The 23,003-nt window shown below is 43.9% G+C and overlaps 1 protein-coding gene across 1 annotated transcript; it reads right to left on the bottom strand.

Moving 5' to 3' along the window:
- Positions 1 to 16,802: 16,802 nt before the first annotated feature.
- On the bottom strand, positions 16,803 to 20,513 carry LOC123182390 (phosphatidate cytidylyltransferase, mitochondrial). Its single transcript, XM_044594936.1, has 9 exons — positions 20,097 to 20,513; positions 19,897 to 19,956; positions 19,713 to 19,781; positions 19,501 to 19,593; positions 19,186 to 19,290; positions 19,010 to 19,087; positions 18,285 to 18,410; positions 17,265 to 17,358; positions 16,803 to 17,181 (listed from the first exon to the last, which is right to left on the bottom strand). The coding sequence occupies exons 1-9, from the start codon at positions 20,268 to 20,270 to the stop codon at positions 16,970 to 16,972; spliced, it is 1,011 nt and encodes a 336-aa protein (XP_044450871.1). The 5' UTR covers positions 20,271 to 20,513; the 3' UTR covers positions 16,803 to 16,969.
- Positions 20,514 to 23,003: the final 2,490 nt, after the last annotated feature.

A 23,003-nucleotide genomic window follows, 5' to 3' on the forward strand; every position in this document is an offset into this window, starting at 1 on the left:
AATGTTGGTGCTTTACAGAATGTGTTCTTATTTGGGAAGTTACTTGCGGGGTTGGGCTAAGCACCTCAGTGGGGTGTATAAGATCGAGAAGGATAGGCTCCTTTCTCTTGTACAGGCCCTGGATATAAAAGCTGAATCCGTGATTTTGCTGCCTCCTGAGCTCCAGGTTAAAAATGAGGCGGAGAAGAGGTTGAAAGGCCTTCTCCGCGAAGAAGAATTGAAGTGGGCTTTGCGAGCCAAGGTCCGCAAAGTGGTCCAAGGGGACGCGAATACTCAATTCTTTCACCTCATTGCTAATGGTAAGCACAGAAAGAAGCGGATCTTTCAACTTGAACAGGATGAGGGTACTATTTTAGGTCAGGATAATCTCAAAACCTATATTACCGAATATTATAGACAGTTATTTGGACCTCCGGAGGATAATTGTGTGTCCCTCGATGAGTCCAGGACTGAGGATGTGCCTCAATTGTCTGATGCCGATAATGATATCCTGGTTGCCCCATTCTCAGAGAAGGAGGTGTTTGATGCTATTGCACAAATAAAAAACAATAAGGCTCCCGGACCGGATGGGTTCCCGGCTGAGTTCTATAAAAAGTGCTGGCACATTATTAAGGGGGATTTACTACCTATGTTTCATGATCTATTCTCTGGACAGCTTCAATTATTTCACTTGAATTTTGGAACTATCACATTGCTCCCTAAGAAAACGGATGCTGTGAGAATTGAGCAGTTCAGGCCGATCTGCCTCCTCAATGTTAGTTTCAAAATCTTCGCCAAGGTCGGGACCAATAGGCTCACACAGATTGCGCATTCTGTGGTGCAACAATCCCAAACTGCTTTCATGCCGGACAGAAACATCCTTGAAGGGGTGGTTGTTCTTCATGAAACGCTACATGAAATCCACTCCAAAAAATTAAATGGAGTAATTTTTAAGGTGGATTTCGAAAAAGCGTACGATAAGGTCAAGTGGCCATTCCTCCAACAGGCATTGCGTATGAAAGGTTTTGATGAAGCCTGGCGCCGACAGGTCGAATCCTTTACGCAAAAAGGGAGTGTGGGAATTAAAGTGAATGACGATATAGGTCATTACTTCCAGACACATCAAGGCCTCAGACAAGAAGATCCGATGTCCCCTATCCTGTTTAACATTGTGGTGGATATGTTAGCAATTTTGATAGGAAGGGCTAAGGAGAATGGTCAAGTGGGTGGTTTGGTACCTCATCTTCTTGATGGAGGTGTATCCGTCCTTCAATATGCTGATGATACAATCATCTTTATGGAGCATGATTTGGCCAAGGCGAGAAATATGAAGCTGGTGTTATGCCTTTTTGAACAATTGACCGGGCTAAAGATTAACTTTCATAAGAGCGAGTTGTTCTGTTTTGGTAGAGCCAAAGACGAACATGAGTCTTATAGGCAATTGTTTGGGTGCGAGTTGGGGAGTTTACCTTTCTCATACCTTGGTATTCCGATACACCATCGTAGGCTGACAAACAGAGAATGGAAGTGCATCGAGGATCGATTTGAGAAGAAACTGAGCTGCTGGAAGGGTAAGCTCATGTCTTACGGAGGCCGTTTGATCTTGATTAATTCGGTGCTCACGAGTATGCCTATGTTCCTCTTATCGTTCTTTGAGGTCCCAGTTGGTGTTAGGAAAAGACTGGACTTCTATCGGTCACGTTTCTTTTGGCAGGGTGATGAACTTAAAAGAAAATACCGGCTTGCTAAATGGGACATCATCTGTCGACCGAAAGACCAAGGGGGTCTTAGTATTGAAAATCTTGAAGTTAAGAACAAATGCCTTCTTAGTAAGTGGTTGTGGAAGCTTTCCTCCGGGACTGAGGCCATGTGGGCGCAGATCCTCCGCAGCAAGTACCTCCAGACTAAAACATTGTCCCAGGTCACAGTCAGGCCGACTGATTCGCCTTTCTGGAAAGGACTAATGAAAGTCAAACAATCAATGTTCAATAGGACGAAGTTTGTTATTGGAAACGGTGCAAGTACACGTTTCTGGGAGGATACTTGGCTTGGCGACTCACCTTTAGCCATTCAATATCCATCTTTATATCGGATTGCTCAACGACGTGAGGTGTTTGTGGCAACGGTATTTCAATCTATCCCCCTTAATATTCAGTTTAGACGGTCCTTAGTGGGCAATCGTTAGGAAGAATGGCTCCATCTAGTTAGGAGACTAATGGAGGTTCAACTTTCTCACCAACCCGATGGATTACGCTGGAAGTTGACTACATCTGGAGTATTTACAGTTAAATCAATGTATATTGATACTATTAATTCGAACTCCATTCCAACTTCCAAGTTTGTCTGGGCTGTCAAAGTTCCTTTAAAAATTAAAGTGTTTATGTGGTTTGTCCATAAACAAGTTATTTTAACAAAGGACAACTTGATAAAGCGTAATTGGACAGGACCTACTAGGTGTAGTTTCTGTGATCGGGATGAGACGATTAAGCATCTATTCTTTGATTGCCCGTTGGCCAAAGTTATTTGACGGACGGTCCATATTGCTTTTAATATTACTCCACCGAATTTTGTCAACGCATTATTTGGGACATGGCTTAATAGGATTGAGCCTGACTTAGCAAGACATATTCGGGTTGGAGTTTGCGCTTTGTTGTGGACTATCTGGAATTGCAGAAATGATTTGGTTTTTAACAGAACATCACGGATTCATTTTTTGCAGGTTATTTTCCGAGCTACAACATTGATCCGTTCGTGGTCGTACTCACTCCGATGGAGGCCAAGGAGCATTTGGTTACTTGATCTATCCGTTGGGAGATGGTAGTTCGGGATATATTCAACCGGTTTGGATGGCGGTCATGTAATAGAATAGGCAATTAGTTTACCTATCTATGTTTAGCCAGCCGGTTGTGGCGTCTTTTCCTGGCTAGTTTGTGTATCTAGCCTTTTAGGCTCTGTGTGAGCTGCCTTTTTCTTTTTTTCAGTTGGAGACTTTGGAACCTTGTTGATCCTTTTGTTTATTTGGTTAATAAGATGACCGTATGCATCACTCTGATGCAGAGGCCGGAGAGCACCCCTTTTCAAAAAAAAAACGGGCAGGCATGGTCATTTTTTAACACAATCCATTCCGGTCACTCGCTGAAACAACTAGGAGGAGAAAGAAAGAAAGAGAGAAAGGGTGGTCTTTATCCTTAATTTGCTGGCTAAACGTTAATTAGAATGTTCCTCACTCAAGCGGCTTCTTTTATGTATGCTTTGCACCTCTTTTGACTGCTTTGTTTGATCCTCACACAATTATTTTGTTCTTCATTTCGTCTCCACTACCATTACCGGGAATACTATCCACTAATGTGTTCTGCCCCCTTTTGCTACAGTTTGATCTGATTGCAATACATTATGCCACCACTGCATTGTTGCTGGTTCTCTCCAAATCCATTATCCATGGAATGATTCTCCTTGCGTGGCAGCGACAAAGGCAGCAGGGTCAACATATTCCAGACGCATTGATTAGCCCTTCTTCTCTGCCTTTGTTTTCATCATGCATGGGTCTCTCCCAAGCCCATGTTCTGAAGCTGTGTATCATGCGGCACAGTCTGTCGTCCTTGGGGCACAGTCAGTGTCGGCGCGAAGAGGATTTGTGGCTCTTTGATGCAACACACACCTATATAAATATAGCATTAAATACGTATCAGAAAATATTACTATTTTTGAAATTTTGGGATATGAAACCTGGGTGCCTTTAGTAAACCTTTGTTCAATTTCATGAGGAATGAATGCCCGTGGTAATATCAGTAAAAAGCCAAAAAAAGATCGTACGTATAGGAAAAAAGTTAGATGTATCGTAGAACGGACCGTAATTCTCGCGATGCTGATAACATGGGTACCCATTCCGTGTGAAAATGAACACGGTGTACAATGAACACCCAGGTTTGATATCCCAAAATTTTAGATTTTTTTCCTAAAATTTCCTGATATTTTTAATGCTTTTTTTATATAGGATGCGCGTCACCCAGGAGCTCCAATGCATTTCCCAATACTTCTCTTCCTACTACTACCAACAGAAAATGGCTTTAGGAATCTGCCATGCTGGTGATATTGGTCGTTGTGTATTTGTATGTGCTTGGTGCTGGTATGTCGCCAACCTGGCCCTACACGTCCTTGTGTGATTTACTAGCAACGACCGGGGTGTTTAGCGGGCATCTGGCATCATGGCCTCCCCTATCCCTGGCTCCTGGCTACAGTGCTCCCTCTGACATCCTATGCGCCTCAGATTTTATTTAAGATTTCCCCGAGATGAGCAAATATACTTTCTTGAAAGGGTCGCGCTAGGCGCTGGTCGACCGACGCCAGTTTCGGCCAGTCAATCAGTAGCCCTCAGATGCACTTTATTTGCCATTGTCGGATCTGGGTCCGTTGATTCCCAACTACCAAGGGAAACATGGCGGCTGCTACCCTTGCCTCGGGCGCCACCTATCTCACCGAAACGCCCACTTTCCCTCACTGTCGACGCTCACCGCCGTTAGTCGCAGCAAAAGAGTTCGCCGGTAGCAGCTTTTTCACCGCCTACCCTAGCAGCCATGGTAGCCGTCAGAATCAGTTGTCGTCATCGCAAAAATCTCCATCGTCGCGATCGTCTGATTGCAGCTCGCCATTGTTCATGTCGACATGTTCATAGCAGTGCATGCCAGCTCTCGCAGCACCACGGTTGCAGCTCCGTGCACCAGCATTGCAGCTTCCCAGAAGACGGTTCCTGCTTTTTTCTTTGGTCGCCAGTTCTAGCAGCACCACGGTGGCAGCTCCCGTGCACCACCATTGCAGCTTTCCTAGAAAATCGCTGCAGCTTTTTTCTCCCGTCGCCGGCCACAGCTCGCCGCCGTGCCCCAACCCAGCATCGAGCATTTGCCTGATCCAGTAAAACTTCTCACCGATTGCAGCAAAACAAGCTGCCGATTCTAGCACCTTGGCGACTGCTCACCAGCATGGATGCAGCAATCCCAATTGTTGGTTCCAGGAAATCCAGGTGCCGATTCTAGAAAAAAATGTCGACGTCGGAGGGTGCCGCCGGTTTTAGCAAAAAATATGGCCAGTTCCAGCATCCGGTGTTGTCGTTTGTAGCAACGAAGTTGTCGGTTGTAGATCCCATCCTGGTAGGTTCCAGCACCGGCAGTGAGCAGGTTATAGCACCCCCGTGGCTCGGTTTCCAGAGCCGGTGATGGCCGATTTCACTACTGGTGGTGCAGGGCGTAGCACCCCCTAGGTGGCGCGCGGTTGCTAGGACAACTCATGGCAATGTCGCGGCGACGGCATGGGCAAGAGTCGGGCGACGATGAGTTTTCTGGGAGAAGAAAGCGAACATAGGGAGAATGGGGATGGCGTCCACTGCAGAGGAGGAGAAAAAAAATGAGTGGAGGAGACTACATGTAAAGAGATTGGGCTGACGGACCCATCTGCCTATGTGCGCCTGAGTTGTTTGATATGTTTTGATTAAGTGGCGAGCGTGCGACCCCCGATGCTTCGGCCGGCCGGCCGTTTCAAACTGTTTCCCTTCCTGAAATATGAAAACAACATAAAATTGAAACTAGCATTGGACTGATTTAATATGTTAGTTTGCAAAAAACTTGATTGTTTAAAAAAGGTTATGGATAGTAGGCATAGAATACATAAAAGTTATATACATGTTGGAGAAGTATCAAGAATGTGCTCAACCGCGTCCTGCTGCATCAGACCGTCATCGGGGAGAAGCACCTGGAGCAGCTGGCGGTCGTCGGCGACACCCCGAACATCATCAGTGGTTGCACCGACGCCAGCTCCAACTCCGGCGGGCTCGTCTTCCTCTTCTTGCGTGAAAAGCTTGCTGACGGGATGAACATGCACATTTCAAGGTCGTCGAGCCCATGGCCTACCCCACACTCACCAAGGGCATCCCCGATCCGTTGATCATTGCATCTTCCAAGCACTCCTGCAGGAGCAACACGCTCATGGTGCTCACCTCATCGGGCCCGCCATCGCTGGCGGGGACGTCGGATGGTGATGCCATGGTCGCAGAAAGACCAACATCTTGATATATCAATTGAATGAAATGTCATTCAAAAAAAAAGTATCTAGCGTTTGCAAGGTTCATCTTACAAACCAATTTCATTTGACCGTGCAGAACGGGACAAGAAGTCAAGGACTTTGCAGTCCACAGTGGACGGAGTACTCTAATTGCATACTTTGTTAATGTGCGCATTGCTGCATGCTCGCCCGGATATATGGACGGCCGGCTTACCTAAGCTAATCATAGGTGATGGCCTGATGGGCAAACTACTTGACTGATCCAAAGAGAGAAAGACACGTGCTTGCTCTTACAAAATCTAGCAGGCACCTCTATTAGATACACTACCGGCCATCACAGAAGCAGATAATCAGCTCACAAAATCCTTCTCTAACACAATTTATTCCGATGACTCACTGAAACAATTAGGAGAAAGAAAGAAAGAAAGAAAGCGAAAGAAAAGCTGGCTTTATCCTTTGCGGACTAAACATTAATAAGAATGTTCCTCATTCGAGAGGCTTATTTTATGTACGCTTTGCACCTCTTTTGGCTGCTTTGATCGATCCTCACAACACAATTATTTTGTTCTTTGTTTAGTCTCCACTACTGGGCATACTATCCACTAATAATGTCTGTGGCCCTCTTTGGCTAGGCTGATTACATTACATTATGCCGCCACGCTGCTGGTTCTCACCAAATCCATTATCCACGGAATGATTCTCCTTGCGTGGTGGCGACAAAGGCAGGCCGGTCAACATCCTTTCCAAGCCCATATACATTTTTTTTATTGAACTCCAAGCCCATATACATATTCCAAAGACATTGTTTATTCCTCCTTTTTCCTTCTTCCCTATATTAGTTTTTTATCATGCATGTATGTATGGTATGTATGGACGGACCCCAGAGAGAATTCTGAAGCTGTTTATGCACCATTGTCAGTCGGTGGCGGAGTACTACTAATACTGCTACCAACACAACAGAAAATGGGTTTAGGGATCTGCCACGTTGGTGTGCATCAGTATGGCCGATGTGTATTTAATTTGTATGTGTTGCGTGATGATTGGGTGTGCAGTGTCGCACCAACCTTGCCCTACATGTTTTTGTGTGGTTTACTTAGTAGGAACGACGGGAGAGGATATGTTTTGTATGTGCAGTGCAGGCAGTAGTTGATGTGTAGTGTATCTGTCGCTCTCACCACAAGGAGGAGGCACGTCTGAACTGAAATATGTTTGCGTTTAGGTAGATGGATTGAGCCAAGGTCTATTATGTTCTGTCTATTCTTGTACTCCTATTTGCACTGCAGCATACCTGCTGGGAAGCTGCTCAGCTTGGTCTCCTGCGTTTCCTGCTGGTGTTTCTGAATGATAATACTTTTCCCAGACAAACTTAATCCAAGGTATATCTTCTCTGTTCATAAATTTGAGGAGGTTTTTCATGAGGAGGGCCTTATTGTGGAGGGCTACATCAAGAATACCAAGGCCACCTTGATTTTTTGGTAAACATACCTTGGACCAGGCAATGAGTGTTGTCCCTCTATCTTCCATGCCAAATTTTCTCCAGAGAAAGTTTGTCAAATATTTATTGATCTGCTCAATTACACCTATAGGAAGTGCCAAGGAACACATAAAGAATATTGGCAATGCTGGAAAAAAAAACTTGATGAGCAATAATCTTCCATCATATGACAGCATGGTAGAACAACCAGAAAGCCTTCTCTCAATTCTTTGTAGCATTGGGCTATAATCTTCAATTTTTGTCTTAGAAGTACCAAGTGGAAGCCCCAGATAAGTGAAGGGGAAGTGGCCTTGTTGACACCCCATAATATTGAGCAGGGTTTGGAGCTGAGGGTCAGAAACATTGATTGGCACCAGGAAAGATTTCTCATAATTAACTTTAAGCCCAGTAAAAGCAGTGTAATGCAAAATGAGGTTTTTAACTTGAGCAAGTTGTCTGACATCAGCAGGCAGAACTAGGATTGTATCATCAGCATACTGGATCACAGGAAAATCTGGGCAAGCTTGACTGCTGATGGGAGCCTGAATTAAATTCTGGTGCATAGCTTCATTGAGCATTGACTGAAGAAGATCAGCTGCTAGCACAAAGAGTAGAGGAGATATAGGATCCCCTTGTCTTACTCCTTGTCGGCAGTGAAAAAGTTTCCCTGGCACTCCATTGAGCAGAACAGAGGAAGTACCTGAGGAAAGCAACATTGTGATCCAGTTAATCCATCTACTTCCAAAACCTCTGGCTTTCAGAATAGCAAGAATGGCTTGATGGTTAAGCAGATCAAAAGCTTTCTCAAAGTCCAGTTTGAGTAGAACAATAGGATGTTTAGATTGCTGACATTGATGCAGATATTCAAAAGCCCATCCCAGACAGTCATGAATGGTTCTACTCTTGATGAAGCCATATTGATTAGTGTGCACAATCTTGAGAATCACAGTCTGTAATCTATTTGCCAAAAGTTTGGTAATGATCTTGATAGTGCAATTGAGAAGAGAAATTGGCCTGAAGTCATTAGTTGTCACTGGATTGTCCTTCTTTGGAATCAAAGTGATAAAAGAGGCATTGATACTCTAAAGGGAAATCTTCCCATGATAAAAATCATCAATCAACTTGTAGAAATATTGAGCAATTATATTCCAACAGGCCTTAATAAAATCGCCATTAAAACCATCAGGCCCAGGTGCTTTGTCAAAAGGCGGATGCTTGATAACAGAGTCAATTTCTTGCTTGGTGAAGGGGGCATCCAGCTCCTGCAAGTCTTCAACCCCGGTAATGAGATTGATCAGGTTTAGAGGGTCTGAGATTTCTCCAGTCTGACCCAGTCTTTCTTTGAAGGCAGCCCAATGAATTGCAACTTTTTCATGATGATCTGACATTTCTACTCCTTGATCATTGCATAGACTTTGAATGTAGTTATGCCTGTATTTGATGGTTGCCTTAGCCTGAAATTTTTTGGAGTTTTCATCATCAAATTTAACTCAACGAATTGTTACTCTTTATCTCCAATAAATCCTTTGAAAAGACAACAATTTTAACAAATGCTCTTTTAGCATGTCCCTACCATTCTGTTCTATATCTGTGTGCACTCTGTATTCTTCAAAAAGATCCCACATCAAGATTACATTATTTGTGGCCTGAATGCTGCTAGTTAGGTTGGAAAGGTTTTTACTCCAAATTTTCAGCCCTTTCCTGAGACATTTGAATTTTGCAGTGATGAGTTTAGCACTATCACTTGCCAAAATGGGTTGTTGCCAAATAGATTGTACCACATCTTGGAAATCATGATGCTAAAGCCAGAAGTTTTCAAATCTGAAGACTTGAGCTCTAGGAATGCTTGTACCAATTTTTATGACAAAAGGACAGTGATCAGATACATATTTTGCGAGAGGAATAACCATAGTATTGGGATAGTTGGAAGACCAGTTTTCAGAGGTGAACACCCAGTCAATTTTCTCCTGCAGAGGAGCTTGCTGCATATTGCTCCAAGTGAAGCTTCTACCTTTCAAAGGAATCTCAACTAGGGCCAGTTGACTAATGGCAGCATTGAAATCCATCATGCTATTAATGTCACCAGTGCCAACATTCTTGTTAGAGGGGTACCTGATATAATTGAAATCTCCTGTGATGATCCAATCAGATTCAACAGCCATTTGAATGTTCCTGAACCAATCGAGGAAGTTGTGCCTCCCTTCAGTATCACAAGGTCCATAAATATCTGTTAGGATCCAAGAATCTCCTGTGTGGACTGAAATAAATCTAATGGAGATGGAGAAATCATTTTTTAACAGACACTCCCCATGAAACATATTATCATTCCATGCCACAAGCAATCCCCCAGAGGCTCCCACAGAAGGCAGGTAATCAAATTGTTTATTCTTTTGGGGCAAAATTTTCTTAAATAAGAACTGTCAAAGACTTCTCTTTTTGTCTCTTGCAGACAAATGACTGAACATTGGGCTTCATCAATCTTATTTGAAATGGCTAGCCACTTATCACTTGAATTTATGCCTCTCACATTCCAATTCAATATACTCCAGGATTTATTCATTTCAGAGTAAGCAAACACAGATCTAGGGAAAAATATCACTACTCAAGAACTGAAAGCAAAGCATACACTCAATATTGAAATAGTCCCATAACATGTAGCATCTCAGACAAGCCAAAAGTGCATAGAGGAGTCTCATTACAAAAGCATCCAGAAGCAAAGAACTTTTGTACAAATTGCAAAACATTGCCAAAATTGGACCTACTACTAGGTCAACCCTCCTGGAGCTCAGCATCTTTACTCCTTTCCTGCTAGTGGCTTTCCTCCCCTCTTGACCTTCTTCTGCAGGATGTTCTCTTCAATGCAGACTTTTGGATCCACCTTGCAATAAGAGGAATTAAGGTTCTTAATTACTTTGGAGTTACAGATAGGAGGTTTAGCAGAGCAGGCCATACAACTCTTATCATGACAAGTTTTCTTTCTATAGCCCTTATTTAAATGCTACAATCTTTCACTTCTTACATCAGATTCAACTAGAGGCACTCTCTCTTTTCTTTTTCCTTTGGCAGCAGCAGGACTGCATAAGCTAGCATCTTCAATCATAGGTGGAGGTTGGACTTCCTCCAAGCCAAGATTCTGCAACTGAGAGCATGAAGGGGCCACAGTTACAAGACAAGAAGGAGATATGAAGAATACAAGATGTTGAGACTGTTGAAATTCTTCACAGATGATATGCCACATAGGGGATTGCAGAAACCCCTTTTCCCAATCAAATTTATCAGGTGTCAATAAGTAGAGCAAATGAAATCCGTCCAATCTAAGGGTACCTTGACTATAGTGGAGCCATCTATGCTGACAGAAAAGTGTTGCTCCCAAGCAGAGTAAAAGCCATTGCAGGAATATCAGAATCTGCAGTAGAGCCAGCAGGGACACAATTAGCTAGATACTTTCCTTTGATATTAAAACCTGGAGGTGCTGAACAAGTTGAAGATGAGGAGCAGGTGACATTAATACTTTCTGAGGCCGAATCTGGTTTGGAGGAAACATCTGAAGAACTGTCTAGGATTTCAATTTCCTCATCAACATAGGAGCTCTGATCATCTTCTCTGTGCATAGCAGCCAGTAATTCAGAGGGAGAAGCTAGCTGAATCACAGGATCTTCCCCTTCAGCAAGATAAAAAGAGCTCCCTCCTCTTCCACTAAATTCATGTCAACTGTGAGTTCATTGCCAACCCTGGGAGAAAAAACTTGGGCTTGGATGTTAAGACCAGCAGGTGAGGACTGAGGTATCACTTGGTTAAGATCAAGATCATTTCTGACATTCTGTCCCACAGGAGGCAGCAGGTTTGTGAATTCCAGGGGAGCAGCCAAGGCAGGTTGAGCACTAGCAGGCTGAACAGCAGCAGTTTGATCAACAACCAGCTGAGCATGTGGCTGAAAGATTCCCTGAGGCAAAGCTGGCATGGGCCCCAGGCCCAAATTAAGGTCTGGAATACCCACTTGGGCCAGATTGAGATCTGGAATACCCACTTGGGCTTGGCCCAATAAGTTCAAAAGCTCATTTCCCTCCAAGTTTAGGTGAGCATTGTCTTTAAGCATGTCAATATCCACCCCATTGGATCCCACGGAGAGAGTTAACTCACTATTCATATCCATATCAGGAAGATTATTTTGTTGTTGTTCATCCAACGGCTGAAAAAGATCAGCAAGCTCCATGAATTCACCCTCTTCCAGCTCCTGGTCAATGAGATCATCATTCTCTGCTGGCATTACCCAATGCCCCCAGCCAGGAAGCTCCTCATCATCCTCTTCTTGATCTGCATCTTCTGCATCCTGTTGCATAGCTTGGTGATGAAGATTCTGAGGATCACCTCCCATAACATCTTGAGCCTGGTGTTGCTGAATAGGCCCAACAAAATGGTTAAGTTGATTGGGATGGAAGAAATTGTTAACAGGTTGAGGATGAGGATTGCCATCAACTGGAACTGGATCCTCATCAGGTGGGCCATCAGCCAATAGCTCTTGCTGGATAATGACAACTGGAACAGTCCAAGATTCAGCATTGGGATCATCAGATTCACCCACAACAATACTTATAGGAACATCACTCATGTTTTCCACTTTGATCTTGACCATTAGGGCGGCTTGAGTGCTCCTAGCCCTGTCCCAAAGCAACAGCTTACCAAAACTTCTAACAGAGTTAGCTAGTTCATGCATTTCCCTCTTATCAAATGGAAACCCAACCAACAGAGCCCAAATATCTCTATTTAACTCAAGATTCCTCTAGTTAAGGTCGTGATTATGCCTCTGAAATATAAGAGGAACATCTCCATGCACATGCGGGCTTTGCAGAACCAGAGCATCACGATCAAAAGGAGATCTTAATCTAACATATGCTTGACCAAAAGGGCACTGGCAGATCTCATGAAACCCTAGGTGTTTGACTTGAGTAAGAAACTCACCAAGAATCTACCTCACATTAGGAAAATAAACTTGCTGATTGGGCATAGGAACAATGGTAGCAATAGCCCAATCTTCATGCCGAGGCAGAGCAGGGTCAGAAATTACCCTCACTCTAGCGGGTCGCCCCTCCACTTGGACTGCTTGATGATGCGGAGGAAGAAACGGTGTCGGATCAAACGGGAAGTTGGCCATTGCACGCGGGACGAGCTCTCCCTCCTGCTTTGAAGATTGCAGTAGCCTGCTGACGGTTAGCGGCGGAGGAGGTGGAAGAGGGGAGGAGCGAGAAAGATGAGGCTCGGGAGCAGAGAGATTGGTAGGTGGAGGAATAATATCTTGATAGCCGGGGCGAGCGATAGCATTCCTCGATTGAGGCACTGGAATCGCACCATTAACGGGGGCAACAACAGTAGTAGCTGATACAGAGGCAGTCAATTGATTTGACAAAGCGAGGGAGCGAAAGCCCGAACGGCAGTCACTGGCAACATGGCCCCACCTTTTGCAATCATTACCGGATTTTATTCTTGCAGCCCGATCTCTCATGGCCCTTTAGCAAACAACGGACACAAAAAAGGTTGGGCCAGGCCTCTCCAGAAGCATGGGCCGCCAAAGAACCCGGGGCAGCTGCTGGGCCAGTTTGAATTCGCTGATTTGCCGCCTCATTATTGCCCATTTCCGGAAATTGAAGCCAATCAAAGACTGTAGTAACTACCACCGTTGATTGAGCGGGGCGAGATCTATGATTCTGAGTTTGACTTGAAGCTTGGTTGAAGAATCTTGGAGCACGAACTACATCAGCAAAAGAATTCACATTTCTTGATCTAGAAACTAAAGTCCATCCATTCTCTTGATCAGGATCAGCAAGGGAACGAAATTTAGGACCATTAGAACCCCAAAGGAGAAACCCAAGATTGAATTCCGGCAGAGAAACATTTCCTCCATTGTAGATCTCAAATCCCACATTGATCAAAGAGACAGAGAACTTGAAAAGATGCTCACACATCTTGCGGACCTTGAACAGAGAAGCTCGACCACCAAAGCACGAAAGAAGAATGGTACCTACCGATTCCTCTGTGAGTCGAATATTTGATCGGGTAAATTCCGCCACCAGAAAGAATTCCCTTTGTCCAGGCTCCGCCGTGAAGTTGAGTGGCAGATTCATGGAGGAGCGAATACGGTCCTTGAAGGCGTGCCCTCTCTCAAAATGAAGGTCAGACAGCGACATGATTGTAGTGGCCGTCGCAACCGGAGTGGAGAACGACGGGAGAAGAGGCGGTGGCCGCCGTGGCCGGAGTGGCCGGCGACGGGAAGGCTAGGCGGTGGCTGCCATGGCCGGAGTGGCCGGCATGGCTAGGTCAGCGGGGATGCTGTAGCTGTCACCCACGTATGTGTCTCGGCTTGGTGATGGCCTGATGGGGAAACTACTTCACAGATCCAAAGAGAGAAAAACATGTGCACTTGCTCTTACAAAATCTAGCAGACACCTCCATTAGATACACCACCGGCCTATCACAGAAGCAGATTAATCAGCTCATACTCAGCCAGGGCAGGGCAGGCACGGTCCTTCTCTAACACAATTTATTCCAGTGACTCACTGAAACAACTAGGAGGAGAAAGAAAGAAAGAAAGGCTGGCTTTATCCTTTGCGGGCTAAACATTAATTAGAATGTCGCTCACTTTCTTTACACTTTGCACCTCTTTTGGCTGCTTTGTTCGATCCTCACAACACAACTATTTTGTTCTTTATTTAGTCTCCACTACCGGGCATACTATCCATTAATAATGTCTCCAGCCCTCTTTGGCTAGGCTGATTACATTACATTACATTATGCCGCTACGCTGCTGGTTCTCGCCAAATCCATTATCCACGGAATGATTCTCCTTGGGTGGCAGCGACAAAGGCAGGCCGGTTAACATTCTTTCCATGCCAACATACAATTTATTTATTTTTAACTCCAAGCCCATATACATATTCTAGACACATTGTTTAGTCCACCTTTTTTGTCTAAAAAAAAGTCCTCCTTTTTCTTCCCTTCTCTGCCTTTGTTTTTATTGTGGTATGTATGGACCCCAGAGAGAATTCTGAAGCAGTTTATGCACCACCGTCAGTGTCTAGCGGAATACTACTAATGCAACAGAAAATGGGTTTAGGAATCTGCCATGTTGGTGTGCATCAATATGGCCGTTGTGTATTTAATTTGTATGTGCTGCTTGATGATTGGCTGTTAGGTGTGGCACCAACCTGGTCCTACATGTTTTTGTGTGGTTTAGTAGGAACGACCGTAGAGGTTATGTTTTGTATGTGCAGTGCAGTAGTTGACGTGTACTAGTGTGTCTGTCGCTCTGATCACAAGGATGAGGCACGTCTCAACTCTGATCTGAACAATGTTTTTTTGTGTTTAGGTGGGTTGAGCCATGGTCTATTGTGTTATGTTTATTTTTGTATTGCGCTGCAGCATACCTGCTGGGAAGCTGCTCAACTTTGGCAGGGGCGGAGCCAGGATTTGGTTATGAGTGGGGCGAAAGCCAACATTCACAAAAAGTCATGGAAAATCACGATATTTTAAGGCTCACGATAGTGTTGATGATAAATCATCAAAATGTATATCTGAAACTACAAAAGAATGAGATATTTCTGTTAACTTAAATTGACTCTACGACCACCAGTGTTGGACAAGTTGATAATGTGAAATTTACAACTATTTTTCCTTGACAATATAGACAATCATATAATGTTGAAAAAAATCGTCTTCATTTTGATTCGAAAACATTTTATTGACTAGTTCATACCGAAAAAGCTTGTTTGGTTGTCGCGGTTGATATTAGAAGAATTATGACCAACCGATCAACCATTGAGTGTGTAGTAGTTTTACTTGTTTAAAACCATCTGACGATTAAATTGGCAAGTGAAGATGAGATTTTTAGGTTTCAAGCTAGAAACGGGCAAGTTGAGCCCATTCTTGACTAGAAAAGACTACAGGATACAGAACTCCACCACTGTGGATGTATTAGACACGTGAAATACCTCATGTCGTGGATCCGAAGATACACAAAATTGTCAAAAGCTCTATTTTGTGCGCAGTGCTAATTAACGAGACTAAGATCATAATTCATGAAAAGAAGTACTGGTGCGTAGTAGTGGTACCTGCTGCCAATATCTTCGATCCTGGTCACCTGGCTAGCAGCCTTCTGAATTTCTAAGGATCTAATCCTCCTGTGTCTGGTCGTATCCGGACAGCGTACTTAGACCAGTGGATGGTGTAGTCATCGTGACGGGCGGCCGCCGCGGCAATGGCAAGCACTCTAGCAGGACACGCATGACGGCAAAGCCCTAAGCACTCTAGTAGAAGACGCACTCAATCGATCGGATGGATCAGATTGTATCCAGAGGAACGCTAGTCAGCCACAACTATACGCCTAGATCTAGATGTATGGGCTAGTGGGCTCTGGCCTTTTATATTCAGTGTTGCTGGTGCAATGAATAATACGAGTAATACTTGTATTTTTATATGAGCTTTTTTTTTTTGAGAAAGAGTATTTTTATATGAGCTAATAATGATGCCATTAGCTGCGGCCATTAGCGGTGTATACAGCCTGCTGAAAATTGTTGAATCCGCCCCTATTGACACTTTTTTTTTGAAGGGCCCCTATTGACACTTTTTTTTTGAAGGGCCCCTATTGACACTTTGACAGGTCCATGAAAGTGGAAATGCCATTTGTCCAATTGAAGTTTTATGCAACCGGTAGTTCCCTTGATCAGTAAATACTGGCCCGTCTGTCCTATAGCCATTTGTTTAATGGTACATTATTTCAACCGATAAATTATTTATTTTAAACCTATAGTGCCATCACTGATTTACCTTGATTGTTTGCGAATATTTTTGTGGCCGATGCATTTAGCATATATTCCCTCCGTTCCTAAATACTTGTCTTTCTAGGCATTTCAACAAGTGACTACATACGGAGCAAAATGAGTGAATCTACACTCTAAAATATGTCTACATACATCCATATGTAGTAGTCATTTGAAATGTCTAGAAAGACAAATATTTAGGAACGGAGGGAGTAATAAGTAGAGTATGATGGAAAACTCTAGTCAGCGTGGCGTTTTTAAAATCGTGTTTATAGAAGTTGGTATTGGATAGCAGTATATGGCATCACTTACACAAGTCTCGAGATTGAACGACTTGTAAGTATCGTGTAGCAGTATATGGCATGTCCATGGATTCTTTACGTACCCTGCAGTCCACTGGGATGGAGTACTCAAAATTGCATGTGTTCTGATATATATGTTTGTTTTATGTATGCTTTGCGCCTACCTCTTTTGGCTGCTTTGTTCGATCCTCACAAGACAATCATTTTCTTCTTTGTTTCGTCTCCACTACCACGAATGTTATATAACCACTAATGCTTGATTCAACCCACCAGTGCACTCTTTTAAGTCTACAACAAACATATCCTAAATGTTAAACTAGGGGAAGCCAAGACTTCCGTATGTATAATAACTACTAAAAAAAAGTCAAACATCGGGTGCTCAAGGCCTTGGACATTTTCTTCCCCAGGTACCGCGCGGCGACCAGGCCGCCAGAGGCGAGCAGCCCACAAGCTGCTTGCCGTGCGCTCGAAACCATTACGCGGCGCCTCAGAGCCGTGCGGACGGATGCCGCTGCCACCTCTTTCGATGGAACCAACGTGCGGGTCGGTATGTGAGTCAGTATTTCTAGGGAGAAAACCAATCATTAGGATGCGTTGCAGGAATCGGCAGCGCGAATATGAATGGATCTGGACAGAAAACATCAGTACCTGTGCTATTTGATGTGAATCTTCCCTGCAGTCTCCTTTGGATCATACGCGGGAGAGAAGAGAACAGTTCATTCGTTGCAGATACACCACAGTCCTGCACATATATCTTTGATAATTATCAAGATGTTCAAGAGACGCACATAAGCACATTTGCAAGCACACACCGGTTCATAGAAGTTCTTGCTGAGAGAAAGAACTCTGATGTTTATGGTTGGTTCTAGAAGTTCTTATTGTATTCTCATTGTTTGCCCTAGTGCTGATTGTTTGTGATTGATGCCATTTTCTACTGAGTACAGACAATTTATACAACCAGTAGTTCCCTTGATCAGTTAATACTGCCCCGTCTGTCCTAGAGCCATTTGTTTAAGTGGTACCTTAAACCATATTTGAACCGACAATTTATTTATTTTTAGCCTATAGTGCCACTACTGATTTACCTTCCTTGTTTGTCAATATTTTTGTAAGTGTCTGCATATTTTAAGAAAATATAATTTTGTGGTTGATGCATTTAGCATATAATAAGTACAGTATGATGAAAAACTCTAGTCAGCAGAGCATTTTTCAAATCGCATTTATAGAAGTTGGTATTAGATATCAGTATATGGCATCATTGGAACTACACAACTCTCCAGATTGAATGACTTCTAAGTACCGTGTAGTTGGTATGTCCATAGATTCTTTACCCTGTTGTTTTGGTTAGGCCTGGCTCTCAATTGTAGTGTTGTGCTTATGAATTTTGACAGCAGTGAACCTTGCGAACAATTTCCAGTTTGTTGAGGTGTAGACTTGATAGAGCTAATCTTATTTGTGTGTTCCAGGGGACTACAAGGCCAACAGTTCAGAATACATTGAATGTTATCGTCTTACAACAGATATATGCAAAGCATGTGTGTGGATAACGAGGTACCCAATCAGCAACTCTAACTACGTGATGCTGCTATCATCAAGGTTTATCAAACATCTTAGTAGGCTATCAATGATGCATTTGACAGTGCATGTGTGATGAAAAAGAAATAAAACCTGCTTGAAAGCCTTTTGTTGTCTGTAATCTGACATCTTCAGTATCCCTTCAGAAATATACTCCTGTATCAGGGGTCTGTACATCAATTGAAATGGCTGGAAACTACCGTCCACAATCTTCTTGACCTGAATTACAGCAGAGTCCACATAAGCACCAAATCATAAGCAGAATTATAGAGATCTGAGTTGGTGGCCGTTGGTTCATCCTCACTGAGATCACCTCTCAAATTATTAGGAAATATAACATAGTTGTTGTCCATCCTGAATGGTTGGTTCAATTGACATATATTTCGAGATAATATTTTTATCTTGCACAAAGTTAGAGATTATGATGACACAAGCATTTAAACAACAGATATAGAATATAACAAGTACTGTAATAACTAAGTACAAACGCACGAGAATTTCGTTAGTCATAAACAGAAGTTCCATTAACATATTTTACTATCTTAAGTGGATAGTTATCATACTAGTGAGTATGGTGCAGTAAAGGCACCATACGCATGCGCCATAGACACACTTGGAACGATGGAGCCACAAAGGTACATAATGTGCCCTAATTTGTGGTTCAATTTGCAAAAGATATAGCATGCATGCCATTTTCACATTTCAAAGTACATAGTGTGAGCTGGCTTTTGTACACGCCAACTAGCAGGATCACCATTCTAAACTGAATTTTAAATAACTTCAGGGCCTATACAAAGGCTGACATGCATTTTCATTACCTTATATTTGTCTTCGGCAAATAACATCCTTATGTCACCCATATAAGATAGGCCGCAAATTTTTGCGTATAGGTCATGCTGCACAAAAAGGGGTCAAGAGAAGAAAGATCAAAACAAATACTTTAGTAACCAAATAATTCATGGTAGTAAACATCAAATCAAAGTTGCCACCAAACCTCTGTGAATTCTTTTGGCAAAAGAAGCAGAGAAGCTGCAGCTGCCATTTTCAGATTAACTGTGTTAACCTTCCTTATATCCCAGTTATCGACAAGAACATGGACCTGTATAAACAAAACAGCAAAAAGATACTCAGATAGTTAAATTTCTCACAGGAACATATGTCAAACGATATAGAGGAAGCAAAGTTGCATCACGAGTAAACTAAAGTAGTCACAGTGAAATTATCCAGACCAGGCAAACAGAAAGTTATGGCATAATTGTAGATATACTCAATCATGTTCCGGTGGCAAACAAGAAGAGGATACACGTACAGGTTTTTGCAGTCGGCCACTTAGGTAGAACTGGTCCCAGGTCAAGATATCCGCCGTCAGGTCCTTCATCGCTACCACCCCATACTTGATCCTCTACACCCACAAAGCAACAATTTGTCACTCAGAACTCAATGCACATTCACATTAACCAAAATACACCGCAATACAATCAAACACAATATCCGTGAAGGTAATCGGCTGGTTGCAGTTACCTTGTCTCCCCACTCGACAAAGGGATTAAAGTAGACCCCGACACCGACACGATCTGCGAGCCAAGTGACCTGAGGTTCCAGTTGACCACCACCAAGAAGCAACAAATGGAACAGTTAGTGAGCCCGTCAATTAACCAGGTGACCAAGCAGATGATATGTTTGGGGACAATGAGAGCGTACGTACGGCTTCGGGGCCACGGCGCGCCATCCAGCTAGAGTAATGTGTGGGGTTCCTCGCCAAGTTCTGCAACCGAACCATGACACTGATAGCATCAAACCAAACAGAGGGAGGGAGGTACAGTTTGACGGGCAGGATAAAGCTACAGAGAAGAGCGTGATGCGGAAAGGAAGGGACTTTGCCGTCCGGGGGTGTAGCTAGCCTACCTCGGAGTGCCACTGGAGGGGGTCGGCGACGCCGAGGATGTAGTCGACCATGGAGGTGCCGTCGGGGCGGGCGTGGGTGAGGGTGGAGCCGTACGCGCAGCAGAAGTCCACCGGCGGGAGGAGGTCCCGGAGCGAGCCGGCCAGGTCCAGGCCCCTTCCGGCCGCCGCCTCCATCTGGCCGCGCCGGGCTGCACGGAGGTGGAGATGCCGGAGCAGGAGCAGCAGATGGGCGGGCGGGCGGGCGGTGGAGGCCGGCGTCGATTTCGGAGCAGAGGGGCGGAGGATCTAGGCAGGGGGGGAACGGCGCGCCGTCGGGCGGCTAACCGCGCGGGGGAACAACGGCGGCGGCGGCGGCGCGTGCGTGCGGCGTGGGCACGTTCAGTCAGGTGCGCGCTATGAAAGAGCGAGTTTTTCTTTCTGGTTTACGTGCAGATATAGATATACTACAGTACATATCTTGTGAATCCGTCTCGTATACTGTATCCGTGTGCCCCTTTGCTCTCAGCCCCACGATCAAAATCGTGCGTCTTTGACAGATTTTGTAGTAATTGTACACCAACACGTCCGGCCCCTTGGGATCCGAGTGCGTCGTGCGCCGAAGCCGACCACGCATACTTTCAGGGACAAAGACAACATCATAAGTTTCAGGTAACACAGCACAGAAATTCAGTCCTTGCATTTTGGATATACAACACAATGTGTGGCTGTTGTATGAAAGGCTAATCGTGTAGCCGTGTGTAGTAATATGGAGCCAATCCATAACGTGCAAAATGCACATGTCCCAGGGAGGATTCGGTACACCAAAGAAGAACATAAACATGCCTCTTTCTGTAAGTTCAGTTTTCACTAACAATTGAAACTGTTTAATTCAATGAGCTACGCATGAATGTGTGTATCATGGTTTGTTCTTGACATTGTCTTTTACACCTGAATGTGATGAGCATTTGAAGCCTAAAATAGGTACAGCATTTGAGGGACCCGAGGCCGTGGAGAAGTTCTGCAAGGCATAGGCACATCAATCGGACTTTGCAGTTTGTATCGGACAGCAGAAGAAGATTGACAATAAGGTGGTCCACACTAAGCGCTTTATGTGTAATAGGGAAGGATTCAAGTCAAAAGATACTAAGGAGACTGGTGACCCCTTGAGAAAAAGGTGTAAGCAGACAAACACACGATGCGGTTGTGATGCCCATACCTTTGTTAGACTTTGTGGGAATAACACCTACAAGATAGACTCATGGGTCGAGCACCATGTCCATGGTCTTGTATTGCCTAATAAGTGTCATTTGATCAGATCGAATCGCAGGGTTAGTGAGAGGGCAAAGAATACCCTATATACATGTCATAAGGCAAGCATTGGAACCTCCCAGACATACAGTCTACTACAAGTTAGTGAGGGCGGGATTCCGAATGTTGGGTGCACGAAGAGGGGCTTGCAGAATTACTACCGCGGACTCGGGTATAAAATCAGAGATGCGGATGCTCAAATGCTACATGCACTGGGGCTGCCCTTTTTATGCGGATGCTCAAATGCTTGTGGCCCGACTAGCTAGAAAGCAGAAAGTGAATTCAGCACTTTTCTATGATTTTTGATGTGGATGATGATGGGAAGTTGATGCATGTGTTCTGGGCTAATGCCACAAGTAGAAAGAACAATAGTCACTTTGGTGATGTGTCATCCTTTGATTCTACATACACCACTAATCAGTACAACATGATATATGCATCATTTACATGGGTCAATCATCACTTACAAAGTGTATTTTTTGGTGCCGGATTCTTAGCAGATGAGAAGAATGAGTCATGCATTTTATTTCAGACCCTCCTAAGAGCAATGGGAGGGGTAGCACCTTGATGTCTACTACACAATGTTCTTCTTATAGACGTTGTTGGGCCTCCAAGTGCAGAGATTTGTAGGACAGTATCAAATTTCCCTCAAGTGGATGACCTAAGGTTTATCAATCCGTGGGAGGCGTAGGATGAAGATGGTCTCTCTCAAACAACCCTGCACCCAAATAACAAAGAGTCTCTTGTGTCCCCAACACACCCAATACAATGGTAAATTGTATAGGTGCACTAGTTCGACGAAGAGATAGTGATACAAGTGCAATATGGATGGTAGATATGGGTATTTGTGATATGAAAATATAAAAACAGCAAGGTAGCAAGTGGTAAAAGTGAGCACAAACGGTATTGCAATGCGTTGAAACAAGGCCTAGGGTTCATACTTTCACTAGTGCAGGTTCTCTCAACAATAATAACATAGTTGGATCGTATAACTATCCCTCAACATGCAACAAAGAGTCACTCCAAAGTCACTAATAGCGGAGAACAAACGAAGAGATTATTGTAGGGTACGAAACCACCTCAAAGTTATTCTTTCTGATCGGTCTATCCAAGAGTCCGTAGTAAAATAACACAAAGCTATTCTTTCCGTTCAATCTATCATAGAGTTCGTACTAGAATACCACCTTAAGACACAAATCAACCAAAACCCTAATGTCACCTAGATACTCCAATGTCACCTCAAGTATCCGTGGGTATGATTATACGATATGCATCACACAATCTCAGATTCATCTATTCAACCAACACAAAGAACTTCAAAGAGTGCCCCAAAGTTTCTATCAGAGAGTCAAGACGAAAACGTGTGCCAACCCCTATGCATAAGTTCACGAGGTCACGGAACTCACAAGTTGATCACCAAAACATACATCAAGTGGATCACGTGATATCCCATTGTCACCACAGATAAGCACATGCAAGACATACATCAAGTGTTCTCAAATCCTTAAAGACTCAATCCGATAAGATAACTTCAAAGGGAAAACTCAATCCATTACAAGAGAGTAGAGGGGGAGAAACATCATAAGATCCAACTATAATAGCAAAGCTCACGATACATCA

Source organism: Triticum aestivum, chromosome 1A (assembly GCF_018294505.1).
Source record: "Triticum aestivum cultivar Chinese Spring chromosome 1A, IWGSC CS RefSeq v2.1, whole genome shotgun sequence".
NCBI classification, from domain to species: Eukaryota; Viridiplantae; Streptophyta; class Magnoliopsida; order Poales; family Poaceae; genus Triticum; species Triticum aestivum.

What these genes read in the sequence shown, in the direction of transcription:
- LOC123182390 (XM_044594936.1), bottom strand. Translation starts at nt 20,270, where the DNA reads ATGGAGGCGGCGGCCGGAAGGGGCCTGGACCTGGCCGGCTCGCTCCGG. An exon ending in CGCGCCGTGGCCCCGAAGCC is followed by an intron (nt 19,782 to 19,896) that starts GTACGTACGCTC and finishes CTGGAACCTCAG; the next exon opens with GTCACTTGGCTCGCAGATCG. An exon ending in TTGTCGAGTGGGGAGACAAG is followed by an intron (nt 19,594 to 19,712) that starts GTAACTGCAACC and finishes TTGTGGGTGTAG; the next exon opens with AGGATCAAGTATGGGGTGGT.